The following is a 17,797-nucleotide window of genomic DNA, read 5'->3' on the forward strand; positions in this document are numbered from 1 at the left end:
CTTCCCCTGTGTCATGCTAAATACTTTATCGATAGGCATCTGTTGTGCGGCCACAAAATGTCGAGGCTTAAGTTATAACTAACTCCGGAAGAGCGTAACTATGCACCACGCACTAGACGTTTTATGGTGAGAATCTCTCTGAATTTAGACTGATATAGTTTGAAAAAAAAACCTTTTCCAGTGAACCTCGAGTGAATCTCAACCTGCTCGGAGCGAGGTTCACTCAAATTTGTACTTTCCCTACTTTAAATTGGACAGATTGATTTTTTCACTCGGGTAGAGTGAACGTCCACACTTCAAGAATGGTGCATTTACCTTTATCCATTTTTTTCTACTGACTTCTGAAAAGTTCGAATTGACCCCATATACCTATTGTTTCTTTCTTCTAAATAGCGGGGAGGGGATGAGCCACCCCATCCCCTGGATTTAAACAATGGATATCAACAGTGCTTTCAGTTCTGTGAAATACAGAGAAAAGGTGGATTTTAGGAGTAGGCCTTTTTTCAATGTCTCTTAACAAAGAATGTCTCTTAACAAACGCTGACCTCAGACACTTGCTTTTTGTTTTCCAGGTGGCTCTGACCCGCAAAGCACTCATCCAGGAGGAGATTGACTCCTTACTAGACGGGGCTGAAATCTCTAGGCAATCCTCTCAAGATTACATATACCAAGAGTTCGGCAAACAGCTTGAAGATCTCCTGGGACATGAGCACTTCGGATTGCTGGATGGTGTCAGTAACTATGGAGTTAGGTACAGCAAATCCAAATAGGAAGCTGCAATAGTGCGCCTCCAAGAGTTTGCAGCGCGTTGGCCAATCATAACGCGAGAAATCTGTCGAGTGGTACATGGTTAAGACGGCCGCACTTAGGCTAGTCAGCAGGAGGGTCGTGGGTTCGAGTCCCCACCCGAGTACGCTTGTGTTTTTTCACAAGCTTTCGGGGGCATACACTGAGTATACAGTGTTAAAATACACGTGGGGCAGGGCGAAAACCAAAATCAATTTACATCCCCCCCCGCAAATCCATCCTTGAAATAATTAAGCGCTTGTTTGGCCTTACTGAATGTCAGAGTTGTAAATCCAATACAGAAGTCAACATTCGCCACCTTGATACTGTCTCTTTTCATCATCATTATGCTAGAACCCAAAGTCTCAAAAACTCGCTTGTTCATGTTTTCCCACGCTACTTGAATCATTCCACTGTTTTAACTGCAAATTACACTCTCACTTTCTAGATTTGTAGCTACTCAATTATTGATGTCTCTATGGTACTTGACTATTGTGCAATTAATTTTAGTCTAGTACACCCTACTTCATCCGTTTACGCAGCCATTTTTATTCTTCCTTTTCTTGGATTTATTTAAATCTATTAATTTGGATGTGCAATTCAGTTTTCATTTTTTAAGCATATTTGTACCACTTAAGAATAATTCCACTTGGCATTGTGGAACAATGGGAATATTCTTGCGTCTTTGGCTGAATTGATTCGTCCATGCATGGAACTCATTTCAAAGGTCACGTCTGCTGATTTTCACCTTGTTTTCCAAGATTTCTGTTGCAACCATTTACATTTAAAGTGCATGCATAGTGCATAATTTGTAGCTGTCGCTTAAAAATTAACACAAATTGAAAATATTTAGTTTATATGAAGTATTTCAAAATAGCAATAAATACGTAACCCCCCAAATCAAGAAATACACGGAAGGACTGTGTCTTTTAATTTTCTACCTTGAACCGAGACAGTGTTTGCCTGGGGGCCAAGCTACCGTGAACCGAGACAGTGTTTGCCTGTGGGCCAAGCTACCTTGAACTGAGACAGTGTTTGCCTGTGGGCCAAGCTGTCTTGAACCGAGACAGTGTTTGCCTGGGGGCCAAACTAAACTGAGACAGTGTTTGCCTGTGGGCCAAGCTGTCTTGAACCGAGACAGTGTTTGCCTGGGGGCCAAACTAAACTGAGACAGTGTTTGCCTGGGGGCCAAGCTGTCTTGAACCGAGACAGTGTTTGCCTGTGGGCCAAGCTACCTTGAACCGAGACAGTGTTTGCCTGTGGGCCAAGCTAAACTGAGACAGTGTTTGCCTGTGGGCCAAGCTAAACCGAGACAGTGTTTGCCTGTGGGCCAAACTAAACTGAGACAGTGTTTGCCTGTGGGCCAAGCTACCGTGAACCGAGACAGTGTTTTGCCTGTGGGCCAGGCTGCCTTGAACCGCGACAGTGTTTGCCTGTGGGCCAAGCTGCCTTGAACCGAGACAGTGTTTGCCTGTGGGCCAAGCTACCGTGAACCGAGACAGTGTTTGCCTGTGGGCCAAACTGCCTTGAACCGAGACAGTGTTTGCCTGTGGGCCAAACTGCCTTGAACCGAGACAGTGTTTGCCTGTGAGTAGTATATTGTGAGCAAAATCATACCGTGTTGAGGTGGGACCGTATTGAGGTGTGAGGTGGGATGAGGTGGTACCGTATTGAGGTGGTACCGTATTGAGGTGGAGGTGGGATGAGGTGGTACCGTATTGAGGTGGAGGTGGGATGAGGTGGTGTGAGGTGGGAGTGAATTATCATATACCTGATGTGAAACAAAAGAATTGATAAATTATACGTATAATATACGTATAAATTATGCGAATGGCGTCAAGCCGGGACGAAGTCGCGGGTTGAGTGGAGTTCCCGGAGGGACTCCACGCCGAACCACGGAGTGGTGAGGAGGGCTCACCCCACGGTAGTGTTTCAACTGGCGTTAGCCAGTTTGGGAACGAGTGACGAAGTCACGAAGTGGACGCGTAAATTTTCAAATCGATAAAATAAATGAATAAAATAAAATTCAAAGCAAAATACCTGTTTCGATTTTCTGTTCAAACTTCTGTCCGAATGGCTTGACTGGACGACCGTATACGGATCCATCGCTGATGCACGATCCTGAGACATGTGCCGACAAGGGTAGTGGAGACAATGGAGTGGGATTAGTGACGTCATGGACAGGCTTGAACAAGATGGATCGGGGATGAATGGCGCCGCGGACAAGTCAAAACAAGTATATTTGTCTTTCACTGATTGGTTGACTGCTGAGTAGCAACGACTTGTTGTGGTAACAAAGAGACCGACTGTATAAAAGTCGGAGCATTTTAATTTCGCGTCACTCTCTGCTAAACCAGAACACGACACGAGCTCCGCTTTACAGCGTCATTTTATCGCCAGTCAGTCTCGCTAACGTAAACTGCAAAACGCCGCTGGCATCGGAATCTGGAAGTGGTTTTCCTCCACCCTCTCCAACGGTCAATTCGGATGCAGGGCCGTTCGACTCTGTGAAGAAGTTGACTCATGACCAAGTAAAAAGGGGATGGCGAGAGGCTTTCAGTACGACCGAGCAGAAGCCGTACTATTACAACATTTTCACCCGTGAAAGCGTGTGGTCCATTCCTACCGGCTACCCAAAGCAGGAAGAAGAGAGTCAAGTACACTATCGGCCGGAGCCTGACGTGCTAACGGCTGCTATGGCAGAATTGAGCGGTCATCCCCCCTTGAAACTCGCCCAGCCTCCCTTCGTGAAGGGAAAGTCTGCAGCGAAGAGAAAACTGTCGCCAGATGGCAATGAAGAAGGCACCGCCAGCAAGAGGAGGTGTTTCGCCCCAGACCCTAACCAGGAGGAAAATGACAGCAACGCCGTCAGGTTCCACATTGGAGGTGAGCGTTATGCTTTTGTCAAGCGTTTCAAGGACCGTGTTTACGTTAACATCAGAGAATACTACTACAACGAAAACAAGACTAAGCTGTTGGCCGGAAAAAAGGGGTTGAATTTGTCGGCCGAAGAATGGAAGAATCTGCACGCCCAGGGCGCAGATGTCACCGAGGCTGTGGCAAAGCTCACCCAGCAACTTTAACTCAAACCTTAATGTTTTCTACTCTTCGCTGTTTGCAGATGTTTTGGTCGATGATGTCCCAACACAGAGAGCACTGGCGACAAGACTGACCAAGCGAATTCTGACCAAAGTCATCACGGACGAGATCTTCCGTCTGGTCTACCGGGCGCAAGAACAGTTAGGCTGCGAGGGATGCGAGGAGGATTGGACGAGCCAATGGGACCATGAGTGTCTATTCTTCGGCGTTAACCCCGAGTGTCGTCTGCAAGACTTTGTGCCCGACTACCTCGAGGAGGCGATGCGGTCGCTGGACACCAACCGGGTGCTTTCGATATTTCAAGCCGTCACCTCTTCACTGGGTGCTGATTCATTTATCGCTGATGGAGCGGACTTGAACAACGAACTGAACGCTATGATAGACAACACTCTGAACGATTGGAGAGCCGTTCCAGAAGATGTTAGCATTTCATTCTACTCACCCTTTTTTGACAAAACATCTGATCTCATACAGTGCATAGTGGACAGCATTTAGATTACAACCGAGAAATGCGTGTTAGTCTTAATTTTGTAGCGTAATATTTCATTTATTTTTTTTTTGTTTGTATTTTAATTTGGATTTCGTTAATACATGTTTGTTTTTCTGGTTAATTGTTTTTGTTTTTTTTTAATGTAACGACTACATTAATAACTGAATAACGACTTTTTTGGGGGGTTTGTTTGTTTGTTGTTTTGTAACGTGATGTGAATTAAATACATGGGAGTGCATAATCTTGTCATCAATAAATTGAGTATTATACTTTGGCAGAAAAAAAAATTGACTGTTTTCTGCGTCATGACTCTGGGCAGTGGTTTTAGGGGAAGGGAAATTAGACACATTAATAAAAGACGACACGGGGTGCCTTAAACCAACCGGGACTCACCAGAACATCCCTTATGTGGTCAACGGGCGATATACATTTTTTGTTTATTTTATTTCTAACAAACCAGCGTACAAGATGATACCATAGAAAGGGCGTCTTAAATTATAAAAAAAAAACAAAAAAAACAGAGTAAATATTAATTAAGGTACAGTCAGAAATGAAATAAAACAGAAAAAAAAAATTGGTATACTAACTGAATTGAAATAACAAACTTAAACATTAAACGGACAACTCTAATTATTTTAACTAAATTGAAATAACACAAAGTGCATTTATCAGAAAATTGTGTTCAGAAGAGGTTTATGATTTGTTTGTGTCGTTGGGTCGATTTTGCGATGCAGTGCACTTCGTAAGTGACTTTGTCATACACGACACGCCCTACTGATTGCAAGCCTCCATTGGATGAGCACTCAACTTGCGCGTTATCTTCAGCTCCTTGCGGTTCCATGTTGCTCTATGTGAAGTGGGCGTGGTTTAAACTGAGGTGATGTTACACTTACGAACTGGGTAGGATAGTGCATGTGTAAGCAAAAGTGACCTCATTATGTTTTAGGTCAAGATCCAGGCATTCAGGAATAAACTCGTTGAATGCATTGTCATTCGATAATAGGTACATGTACATGCCTACTGGTAGCTGGGATGATGGACGATTGAACAGGGAGAATTAGCAAATTACTCTGTTCGTTTCTGTATTTTTATTAGGTGATGGGCCCAGTAAAATTGGATAGTTGGCGCCAAGAAAAGTCCACCGATTCTTATCCAGGTACGTCATCATTTTTTTTTCTGATGGTAGTGTGCACCAGTCCCCACCCTAAGGGCTGGTTTATCGGCTTACACAAACGCAAACACAAATGCGAATTTGTTGGATCAGATCAAATTATTCATGCTGCAAGTTCGCAAAAATTGAAAACATTTCAACTGGGGCGAAGTTTCACTTCAAATCTTTTTGACTTAATTGGCTCGACTTTGCTTTCACAATCGGCTCTAGTGTGCTCTAGTGTTAACCGGCCTTTACGTGGGTAGGGGGTACGGAAGGACGGCCAAAATCCCAGAAGTTTCCCGTTGGGGAAATTATGGCCAGGTCATACTACCGGCCAATGCAAAAGCGAAGCGAATCCGACGTCACGAAAGATTCGCAGCGAAATTTCGCTCGGTGAGGTGTTCAACTTTGGCGAATTCGCAGCGCGAATATTGATCTTGCTTGGCAAAGTGGCGTTTGTCGCGTGAAGTATATGAACCAGCCTTTACCATGACCTCACATTACTGCAGGTAAGCGTACATAAATGGAATGTAGAAAGTCTGATCTGAATACCAAGCTCTACTCAGTTAATAACACAAGATAGTTTATTTCAGCGAACGTCATTTTTATGTTAAAACTGTGCCACAAGTGAACCTGGTCAGAGGAAAACTTCCCCTGTGTCATGCTAAATACTTTATCGATAGGCATCTGTTGTGCGGCCACAAAATGTCGAGGCTTAAGTTATAACTAACTCCGGAAGAGCGTAACTATGCACCACGCACTAGACGTTTTATGGTGAGAATCTCTCTGAATTTAGACTGATATAGTTTGAAAAAAAAACCTTTTCCAGTGAACCTCGAGTGAATCTCAACCTGCTCGGAGCGAGGTTCACTCAAATTTGTACTTTCCCTACTTTAAATTGGACAGATTGATTTTTTCACTCGGGTAGAGTGAACGTCCACACTTCAAGAATGGTGCATTTACCTTTATCCATTTTTTTCTACTGACTTCTGAAAAGTTCGAATTGACCCCATATACCTATTGTTTCTTTCTTCTAAATAGCGGGGAGGGGATGAGCCACCCCATCCCCTGGATTTTAAACAATGGATATCAACAGTGCTTTCAGTTCTGTGAAATACAGAGAAAAGGTGGATTTTAGGAGTAGGCCTTTTTTCAATGTCTCTTAACAAAGAATGTCTCTTAACAAACGCTGACCTCAGACACTTGCTTTTTGTTTTCCAGGTTGGCTCTGACCGCAAAGCACTCATCCAGGAGGAGATTGACTCCTTACTAGACGGGCTGAAATCTCTAGGCAATCCTCTCAAGATTACATATACCAAGAGTTCGGCAAACAGCTTGAAGATCTCCTGGGACATGAGCACTTCGGATTCCTGGATGGTGTCAGTAACTATGGAGTTAGGTACAGCAAATCCAAATAGGAAGCTGCAATAGTGCGCCTCCAAGAGTTTGCAACGCGTTGGCCAATCATAACGCGCGAAATCTGTCGAGTGGTACATGGTTAAGACGTCCGCACTTAGTCTAGTCAGCAGGAGGTCGTGGGTTCGAGTCCCCACCCGAGTACGCTTGTGTTTTTTCACAAGCTTTCGGGGGCATACACTGAGTATACAGTGTTAAAATACACGTGGGGCAGGGCGAAAACCAAAATCAATTTACATCCCCCCCGCAAATCCATCCTTGAAATAATTAAGCGCTTGTTTGGCCTTACTGAATGTCAGAGTTGTAAATCCAATACAGAAGTCAACATTCGCCACCTTGATACTGTCTCTTTTCATCATCATTATGCTAGAACCCAAAGTCTCAAAAACTCGCTTGTTCATGTTTTCCCACGCTACTTGAATCATTCCACTGTTTTAACTGCAAATTACACTCTCACTTTCTAGATTTGTAGCTACTCAATTATTGATGTCTCTATGGTACTTGACTATTGTGCAATTAATTTTAGTCTAGTACACCCTACTTCATCCGTTTACGCAGCCATTTTTATTCTTCCTTTTCTTGGATTTATTTAAATCTATTAATTTGGATGTGCAATTCAGTTTTCATTTTTTAAGCATATTTGTACCACTTAAGAATAATTCCACTTGGCATTGTGGAACAATGGGAATATTCTTGCGTCTTTGGCTGAATTGATTCGTCCATGCATGGAACTCATTTCAAAGGTCACGTCTGCTGATTTTCACCTTGTTTTCCAAGATTCTGTTGCAACCATTTACATTTAAAGTGCATGCATAGTGCATAATTTGTAGCTGTCGCTTAAAAATTAACACAAATTGAAAATATTTAGTTTATATGAAGTATTTCAAAATAGCAATAAATACGTAACCCCCCAAATCAAGAAATACACGGAAGGACTGTGTCTTTTAATTTTCTACCTTGAACCGAGACAGTGTTTGCCTGGGGGCCAAGCTACCGTGAACCGAGACAGTGTTTGCCTGTGGGCCAAGCTACCTTGAACTGAGACAGTGTTTGCCTGTGGGCCAAGCTGTCTTGAACCGAGACAGTGTTTGCCTGGGGGCCAAACTAAACTGAGACAGTGTTTGCCTGTGGGCCAAGCTGTCTTGAACCGAGACAGTGTTTGCCTGGGGGCCAAACTAAACTGAGACAGTGTTTGCCTGGGGGCCAAGCTGTCTTGAACCGAGACAGTGTTTGCCTGTGGGCCAAGCTACCTTGAACCGAGACAGTGTTTGCCTGTGGGCCAAGCTAAACTGAGACAGTGTTTGCCTGTGGGCCAAGCTAAACCGAGACAGTGTTTGCCTGTGGGCCAAACTAAACTGAGACAGTGTTTGCCTGTGGGCCAAGCTACCGTGAACCGAGACAGTGTTTGCCTGTGGGCCAAGCTGCCTTGAACCGAGACAGTGTTTGCCTGTGGGCCAAGCTGCCTTGAACCGAGACAGTGTTTGCCTGTGGGCCAAGCTACCGTGAACCGAGACAGTGTTTGCCTGTGGGCCAAACTGCCTTGAACCGAGACAGTGTTTGCCTGTGGGCCAAACTGCCTTGAACCGAGACAGTGTTTGCCTGTGAGTAGTATATTGTGAGCAAAATCATACCGTGTTGAGGTGGGACCGTATTGAGGTGTGAGGTGGGATGAGGTGGTACCGTATTGAGGTGGTACCGTATTGAGGTGGAGGTGGGATGAGGTGGTACCGTATTGAGGTGGAGGTGGGATGAGGTGGTGTGAGGTGGGAGTGAATTATCATATACCTGATGTGAAACAAAAGAATTGATAAATTATACGTATAATATACGTATAAATTATGCGAATGGCGTCAAGCCGGGACGAAGTCGCGGGTTGAGTGGAGTTCCCGGAGGGACTCCACGCCGAACCACGGAGTGGTGAGGAGGGCTCACCCCACGGTAGTGTTCAACTGGCGTTAGCCAGTTGGGGAACGAGTGACGAAGTCACGAAGTGGACGCGTAAATTTTCAAATCGATAAAATAAATGAATAAAATAAAATTCAAAGCAAAATACCTGTTTCGATTTTCTGTTCAAACTTCTGTCCGAATGGCTTGACTGGACGACCGTATACGGATCCATCGCTGATGCACGATCCTGAGACATGTGCCGACAAGGGTAGTGGAGACAATGGAGTGGGATTAGTGACGTCATGGACAGGCTTGAACAAGATGGATCGGGGATGAATGGCGCCGCGGACAAGTCAAAACAAGTATATTTGTCTTTCACTGATTGGTTGACTGCTGAGTAGCAACGACTTGTTGTGGTAACAAAGAGACCGACTGTATAAAAGTCGGAGCATTTTAATTTCGCGTCACTCTCTGCTAAACCAGAACACGACACGAGCTCCGCTTTACAGCGTCATTTTATCGCCAGTCAGTCTCGCTAACGTAAACTGCAAAACGCGATGGCATCGGAATCTGGAAGTGGTTTTCCTCCACCCTCTCCAACGGTCAATTCGGATGCAGGGCCGTTCGACTCTGTGAAGAAGTTGACTCATGACCAAGTAAAAAGGGGATGGCGAGAGGCTTTCAGTACGACCGAGCAGAAGCCGTACTATTACAACATTTTCACCCGTGAAAGCGTGTGGTCCATTCCTACCGGCTACCCAAAGCAGGAAGAAGAGAGTCAAGTACACTATCGGCCGGAGCCTGACGTGCTAACGGCTGCTATGGCAGAATTGAGCGGTCATCCCCCCTTGAAACTCGCCCAGCCTCCCTTCGTGAAGGGAAAGTCTGCAGCGAAGAGAAAACTGTCGCCAGATGGCAATGAAGAAGGCACCGCCAGCAAGAGGAGGTGTTTCGCCCCAGACCCTAACCAGGAGGAAAATGACAGCAACGCCGTCAGGTTCCACATTGGAGGTGAGCGTTATGCTTTTGTCAAGCGTTTCAAGGACCGTGTTTACGTTAACATCAGAGAATACTACTACAACGAAAACAAGACTAAGCTGTTGGCCGGAAAAAAGGGGTTGAATTTGTCGGCCGAAGAATGGAAGAATCTGCACGCCCAGGGCGCAGATGTCACCGAGGCTGTGGCAAAGCTCACCCAGCAACTTTAACTCAAACCTTAATGTTTTCTACTCTTCGCTGTTTGCAGATGTTTTGGTCGATGATGTCCCAACACAGAGAGCACTGGCGACAAGACTGACCAAGCGAATTCTGACCAAAGTCATCACGGACGAGATCTTCCGTCTGGTCTACCGGGCGCAAGAACAGTTAGGCTGCGAGGGATGCGAGGAGGATTGGACGAGCCAATGGGACCATGAGTGTCTATTCTTCGGCGTTAACCCCGAGTGTCGTCTGCAAGACTTTGTGCCCGACTACCTCGAGGAGGCGATGCGGTCGCTGGACACCAACCGGGTGCTTTCGATATTTCAAGCCGTCACCTCTTCACTGGGTGCTGATTCATTTATCGCTGATGGAGCGGACTTGAACAACGAACTGAACGCTATGATAGAAAACACTCTGAACGATTGGAGAGCCGTTCCAGAAGATGTTAGCATTTCATTCTACTCACCCTTTTTTGACAAAACATCTGATCTCATACAGTGCATAGTGGACAGCATTTAGATTACAACCGAGAAATGCGTGTTAGTCTTAATTTTGTAGCGTAATATTTCATTTATTTTTTTTTTGTTTGTATTTTAATTTGGATTTCGTTAATACATGTTTGTTTTTCTGGTTAATTGTTTTTTTTTTTTTTTTAATGTAACGACTACATTAATAACTGAATAACGACTTTTTTGGGGGGTTTGTTTGTTTGTTGTTTTGTAACGTGATGTGAATTAAATACATGGGAGTGCATAATCTTGTCATCAATAAATTGAGTATTATACTTTGGCAGAAAAAAAAAATTGACTGTTTTCTGCGTCATGACTCTGGGCAGTGGTTTTAGGGGAAGGGAAATTAGACACATTAATAAAAGACGACACGGGGTGCCTTAAACCAACCGGGACTCACCAGAACATCCCTTATGTGGTCAACGGGCGATATACATTTTTTGTTTATTTTATTTCTAACAAACCAGCGTACAAGATGATACCATAGAAAGGGCGTCTTAAATTATAAAAAAAAAACAAAAAAAAACAGAGTAAATATTAATTAAGGTACAGTCAGAAATGAAATAAAACAGAAAAAAAAATTGGTATACTAACTGAATTGAAATAACAAACTTAAACATTAAACGGACAACTCTAATTATTTTAACTAAATTGAAATAACACAAAGTGCATTTATCAGAAAATTGTGTTCAGAAGAGGTTTATGATTTGTTTGTGTCGTTGGGTCGATTTTGCGATGCAGTGCACTTCGTAAGTGACTTTGTCATACACGACACGCCCTACTGATTGCAAGCCTCCATTGGATGAGCACTCAACTTGCGCGTTATCTTCAGCTCCTTGCGGTTCCATGTTGCTCTATGTGAAGTGGGCGTGGTTTAAACTGAGGTGATGTTACACTTACGAACTGGGTAGGATAGTGCATGTGTAAGCAAAAGTGACCTCATTATGTTTTAGGTCAAGATCCAGGCATTCAGGAATAAACTCGTTGAATGCATTGTCATTCGATAATAGGTACATGTACATGCCTACTGGTAGCTGGGATGATGGACGATTGAACAGGGAGAATTAGCAAATTACTCTGTTCGTTTCTGTATTTTTATTAGGTGATGGGCCCAGTAAAATTGGATAGTTGGCGCCAAGAAAAGTCCACCGATTCTTATCCAGGTACGTCATCATTTTTTTTCTGATGGTAGTGTGCACCAGTCCCCACCCTAAGGGCTGGTTTATCGGCTTACACAAACGCAAACACAAATGCGAATTTGTTGGATCAGATCAAATTATTCATGCTGCAAGTTCGCAAAAATTGAAAACATTTCAACTGGGGCGAAGTTTCACTTCAAATCTTTTTGACTTAATTCGCTCGACTTTGCTTTCACAATCGGCTCTAGTGTGCTCTAGTGTTAACCGGCCTTTACGTGGGTAGGGGGTACGGAAGGACGGCCAAAATCCCAGAAGTTTCCCGTTGGGGAAATTATGGCCAGGTCATACTACCGGCCAATGCAAAAGCGAAGCGAATCCGACGTCACGAAAGATTCGCAGCGAAATTTCGCTCGGTGAGGTGTTCAACTTTGGCGAATTCGCAGCGCGAATATTGATCTTGCTTGGCAAAGTGGCGTTTGTCGCGTGAAGTATATGAACCAGCCTTTACCATGACCTCACATTACTGCAGGTAAGCGTACATAAATGGAATGTAGAAAGTCTGATCTGAATACCAAGCTCTACTCAGTTAATAACACAAGATAGTTTATTTCAGCGAACGTCATTTTTATGTTAAAACTGTGCCACAAGTGAACCTGGTCAGAGGAAAACTTCCCCTGTGTCATGCTAAATACTTTATCGATAGGCATCTGTTGTGCGGCCACAAAATGTCGAGGCTTAAGTTATAACTAACTCCGGAAGAGCGTAACTATGCACCACGCACTAGACGTTTTATGGTGAGAATCTCTCTGAATTTAGACTGATATAGTTTGAAAAAAAAAACCTTTTCCAGTGAACCTCGAGTGAATCTCAACCTGCTCGGAGCGAGGTTCACTCAAATTTGTACTTTCCCTACTTTAAATTGGACAGATTGATTTTTTCACTCGGGTAGAGTGAACGTCCACACTTCAAGAATGGTGCATTTACCTTTATCCATTTTTTTCTACTGACTTCTGAAAAGTTCGAATTGACCCCATATACCTATTGTTTCTTTCTTCTAAATAGCGGGGAGGGGATGAGCCACCCCATCCCCTGGATTTAAACAATGGATATCAACAGTGCTTTCAGTTCTGTGAAATACAGAGAAAAGGTGGATTTTAGGAGTAGGCCTTTTTTCAATGTCTCTTAACAAAGAATGTCTCTTAACAAACGCTGACCTCAGACACTTGCTTTTTGTTTTCCAGGTTGGCTCTGACCGCAAAGCACTCATCCAGGAGGAGATTGACTCCTTACTAGACGGGCTGAAATCTCTAGGCAATCCTCTCAAGATTACATATACCAAGAGTTCGGCAAACAGCTTGAAGATCTCCTGGGACATGAGCACTTCGGATTCCTGGATGGTGTCAGTAACTATGGAGTTAGGTACAGCAAATCCAAATAGGAAGCTGCAATAGTGCGCCTCCAAGAGTTTGCAACGCGTTGGCCAATCATAACGCGCGAAATCTGTCGAGTGGTACATGGTTAAGACGTCCGCACTTAGTCTAGTCAGCAGGAGGTCGTGGGTTCGAGTCCCCACCCGAGTACGCTTGTGTTTTTTCACAAGCTTTCGGGGGCATACACTGAGTATACAGTGTTAAAATACACGTGGGGCAGGGCGAAAACCAAAATCAATTTACATCCCCCCCGCAAATCCATCCTTGAAATAATTAAGCGCTTGTTTGGCCTTACTGAATGTCAGAGTTGTAAATCCAATACAGAAGTCAACATTCGCCACCTTGATACTGTCTCTTTTCATCATCATTATGCTAGAACCCAAAGTCTCAAAAACTCGCTTGTTCATGTTTTCCCACGCTACTTGAATCATTCCACTGTTTTAACTGCAAATTACACTCTCACTTTCTAGATTTGTAGCTACTCAATTATTGATGTCTCTATGGTACTTGACTATTGTGCAATTAATTTTAGTCTAGTACACCCTACTTCATCCGTTTACGCAGCCATTTTTATTCTTCCTTTTCTTGGATTTATTTAAATCTATTAATTTGGATGTGCAATTCAGTTTTCATTTTTTAAGCATATTTGTACCACTTAAGAATAATTCCACTTGGCATTGTGGAACAATGGGAATATTCTTGCGTCTTTGGCTGAATTGATTCGTCCATGCATGGAACTCATTTCAAAGGTCACGTCTGCTGATTTTCACCTTGTTTTCCAAGATTCTGTTGCAACCATTTACATTTAAAGTGCATGCATAGTGCATAATTTGTAGCTGTCGCTTAAAAATTAACACAAATTGAAAATATTTAGTTTATATGAAGTATTTCAAAATAGCAATAAATACGTAACCCCCCAAATCAAGAAATACACGGAAGGACTGTGTCTTTTAATTTTCTACCTTGAACCGAGACAGTGTTTGCCTGGGGGCCAAGCTACCGTGAACCGAGACAGTGTTTGCCTGTGGGCCAAGCTACCTTGAACTGAGACAGTGTTTGCCTGTGGGCCAAGCTGTCTTGAACCGAGACAGTGTTTGCCTGGGGGCCAAACTAAACTGAGACAGTGTTTGCCTGTGGGCCAAGCTGTCTTGAACCGAGACAGTGTTTGCCTGGGGGCCAAACTAAACTGAGACAGTGTTTGCCTGGGGGCCAAGCTGTCTTGAACCGAGACAGTGTTTGCCTGTGGGCCAAGCTACCTTGAACCGAGACAGTGTTTGCCTGTGGGCCAAGCTAAACTGAGACAGTGTTTGCCTGTGGGCCAAGCTAAACCGAGACAGTGTTTGCCTGTGGGCCAAACTAAACTGAGACAGTGTTTGCCTGTGGGCCAAGCTACCGTGAACCGAGACAGTGTTTGCCTGTGGGCCAAGCTGCCTTGAACCGAGACAGTGTTTGCCTGTGGGCCAAGCTGCCTTGAACCGAGACAGTGTTTGCCTGTGGGCCAAGCTACCGTGAACCGAGACAGTGTTTGCCTGTGGGCCAAACTGCCTTGAACCGAGACAGTGTTTGCCTGTGGGCCAAACTGCCTTGAACCGAGACAGTGTTTGCCTGTGAGTAGTATATTGTGAGCAAAATCATACCGTGTTGAGGTGGGACCGTATTGAGGTGTGAGGTGGGATGAGGTGGTACCGTATTGAGGTGGTACCGTATTGAGGTGGAGGTGGGATGAGGTGGTACCGTATTGAGGTGGAGGTGGGATGAGGTGGTGTGAGGTGGGAGTGAATTATCATATACCTGATGTGAAACAAAAGAATTGATAAATTATACGTATAATATACGTATAAATTATGCGAATGGCGTCAAGCCGGAACGAAGTCGCGGGTTGAGTGGAGTTCCCCGGAGGGATTCCACGCCGAACCACGGAGTGGTGAGGAGGGCTCACCCCACGGTAGTGTTCAACTGGCGTTAGCCAGTTGGGGAACGAGTGACGAAGTCACGAAGTGGACGCGTAAATTTTCAAATCGATAAAATAAATGAATAAAATAAAATTCAAAGCAAAATACCTGTTTCGATTTTCTGTTCAAACTTCTGTCCGAATGGCTTGACTGGACGACCGTATACGGATCCATCGCTGATGCACGATCCTGAGACATGTGCCGACAAGGGTAGTGGAGACAATGGAGTGGGATTAGTGACGTCATGGACAGGCTTGAACAAGATGGATCGGGGATGAATGGCGCCGCGGACAAGTCAAAACAAGTATATTTGTCTTTCACTGATTGGTTGACTGCTGAGTAGCAACGACTTGTTGTGGTAACAAAGAGACCGACTGTATAAAAGTCGGAGCATTTTAATTTCGCGTCACTCTCTGCTAAACCAGAACACGACACGAGCTCCGCTTTACAGCGTCATTTTATCGCCAGTCAGTCTCGCTAACGTAAACTGCAAAACGCGATGGCATCGGAATCTGGAAGTGGTTTTCCTCCACCCTCTCCAACGGTCAATTCGGATGCAGGGCCGTTCGACTCTGTGAAGAAGTTGACTCATGACCAAGTAAAAAGGGGATGGCGAGAGGCTTTCAGTACGACCGAGCAGAAGCCGTACTATTACAACATTTTCACCCGTGAAAGCGTGTGGTCCATTCCTACCGGCTACCCAAAGCAGGAAGAAGAGAGTCAAGTACACTATCGGCCGGAGCCTGACGTGCTAACGGCTGCTATGGCAGAATTGAGCGGTCATCCCCCCTTGAAACTCGCCCAGCCTCCCTTCGTGAAGGGAAAGTCTGCAGCGAAGAGAAAACTGTCGCCAGATGGCAATGAAGAAGGCACCGCCAGCAAGAGGAGGTGTTTCGCCCCAGACCCTAACCAGGAGGAAAATGACAGCAACGCCGTCAGGTTCCACATTGGAGGTGAGCGTTATGCTTTTGTCAAGCGTTTCAAGGACCGTGTTTACGTTAACATCAGAGAATACTACTACAACGAAAACAAGACTAAGCTGTTGGCCGGAAAAAAGGGGTTGAATTTGTCGGCCGAAGAATGGAAGAATCTGCACGCCCAGGGCGCAGATGTCACCGAGGCTGTGGCAAAGCTCACCCAGCAACTTTAACTCAAACCTTAATGTTTTCTACTCTTCGCTGTTTGCAGATGTTTTGGTCGATGATGTCCCAACACAGAGAGCACTGGCGACAAGACTGACCAAGCGAATTCTGACCAAAGTCATCACGGACGAGATCTTCCGTCTGGTCTACCGGGCGCAAGAACAGTTAGGCTGCGAGGGATGCGAGGAGGATTGGACGAGCCAATGGGACCATGAGTGTCTATTCTTCGGCGTTAACCCCGAGTGTCGTCTGCAAGACTTTGTGCCCGACTACCTCGAGGAGGCGATGCGGTCGCTGGACACCAACCGGGTGCTTTCGATATTTCAAGCCGTCACCTCTTCACTGGGTGCTGATTCATTTATCGCTGATGGAGCGGACTTGAACAACGAACTGAACGCTATGATAGAAAACACTCTGAACGATTGGAGAGCCGTTCCAGAAGATGTTAGCATTTCATTCTACTCACCCTTTTTTGACAAAACATCTGATCTCATACAGTGCATAGTGGACAGCATTTAGATTACAACCGAGAAATGCGTGTTAGTCTTAATTTTGTAGCGTAATATTTCATTTATTTTTTATTGTTTGTATTTTAATTTGGATTTCGTTAATATATGTTTGTTTTTCTGGTTAATTGTTTTTTTTTTTTTTTAATGTAACGACTACATTAATAACTGAATAACGACTTTTTTGGGGGGTTTGTTTGTTTGTTGTTTTGTAACGTGATGTGAATTAAATACATGGGAGTGCATAATCTTGTCATCAATAAATTGAGTATTATACTTTGGCAGAAAAAAAAAATTGACTGTTTTCTGCGTCATGACTCTGGGCAGTGGTTTTAGGGGAAGGGAAATTAGACACATTAATAAAAGACGACACGGGGTGCCTTAAACCAACCGGGACTCACCAGAACATCCCTTATGTGGTCAACGGGCGATATACATTTTTTGTTTATTTTATTTCTAACAAACCAGCGTACAAGATGATACCATAGAAAGGGCGTCTTAAATTATAAAAAAAAAACAAAAAAAAACAGAGTAAATATTAATTAAGGTACAGTCAGAAATGAAATAAAACAGAAAAAAAAATTGGTATACTAACTAAATTGAAATAACAAACTTAAACATTAAACGGACAACTCTAATTATTTTAACTAAATTGAAATAACACAAAGTGCATTTATCAGAAAATTGTGTTCAGAAGAGCTAAATACACTAGCCTGACAAAGCTCTGGCTATTTGGCCCGCTAAAAACTGTTTGTCAAATACCGATGTCTCTAATTGGGGAAAGTGTCTTCTGATGAAATCATTGACGAGAACATCGTTATCTCTTTTGTCTGAAGAAAACAAATTTACAATCTTGGTCATTGTTAATCCCCGGCAACGCTGCAGTAGAAAGAAAATGCAGTACTGTCCACATACGGCAGACCAGGGACCTTGCAGAGGACGACGGTTGTGGTAAGTCCGCCGGGTATTCTTCTTGAGAAACGTCTTGATCTCCGGTAACTTCACTGGCTGTCCGTAGGAGTCGAAGTACTCGCCCTCGCCATCTCGTGTGATGTAAATAGCCACCCAGTGTTCACCCGGTAGTGTGG

General features: G+C 44.2%; 3 protein-coding genes across 3 annotated transcripts; all 3 read left to right on the top strand.

The window, feature by feature from the left end:
• Nucleotides 1–572: 572 nt before the first annotated feature.
• On the top strand, nucleotides 573–4,991 carry LOC110989946 (uncharacterized; the record flags this gene model as incomplete). The annotated part of the gene is made up of 3 exons (XM_087131901.1): nucleotides 573–735; nucleotides 3,280–3,672; nucleotides 3,908–4,991. Coding segments are annotated over 3 exons (1,029 nt in total), but the record flags the coding sequence as incomplete, so codon positions are not given.
• A 3,923-nt stretch (nucleotides 4,992–8,914) lies between these two features.
• Nucleotides 8,915–11,146, top strand: LOC147795440 (uncharacterized). The gene is made up of 2 exons (XM_087131904.1): nucleotides 8,915–9,842; nucleotides 10,078–11,146. Exons 1-2 carry the CDS (start codon nucleotides 9,389–9,391, stop codon nucleotides 10,548–10,550), a joined length of 927 nt encoding a protein of 308 aa, XP_086988030.1. The 5' UTR covers nucleotides 8,915–9,388; the 3' UTR covers nucleotides 10,551–11,146.
• A 3,876-nt stretch (nucleotides 11,147–15,022) lies between these two features.
• Nucleotides 15,023–17,235, top strand: LOC147795441 (uncharacterized). The gene is made up of 2 exons (XM_087131903.1): nucleotides 15,023–16,014; nucleotides 16,250–17,235. Exons 1-2 carry the CDS (start codon nucleotides 15,561–15,563, stop codon nucleotides 16,720–16,722), a joined length of 927 nt encoding a protein of 308 aa, XP_086988029.1. The 5' UTR covers nucleotides 15,023–15,560; the 3' UTR covers nucleotides 16,723–17,235.
• The last annotated feature ends 562 nt before the right edge of the window (nucleotides 17,236–17,797 follow it).

Source organism: Acanthaster planci, unplaced genomic scaffold (assembly GCF_054643075.1).
Source record: "Acanthaster planci isolate LZ-2023a unplaced genomic scaffold, COTS_SCS Contig28, whole genome shotgun sequence".
NCBI lineage: Eukaryota > Metazoa > Echinodermata > Asteroidea > Valvatida > Acanthasteridae > Acanthaster > Acanthaster planci.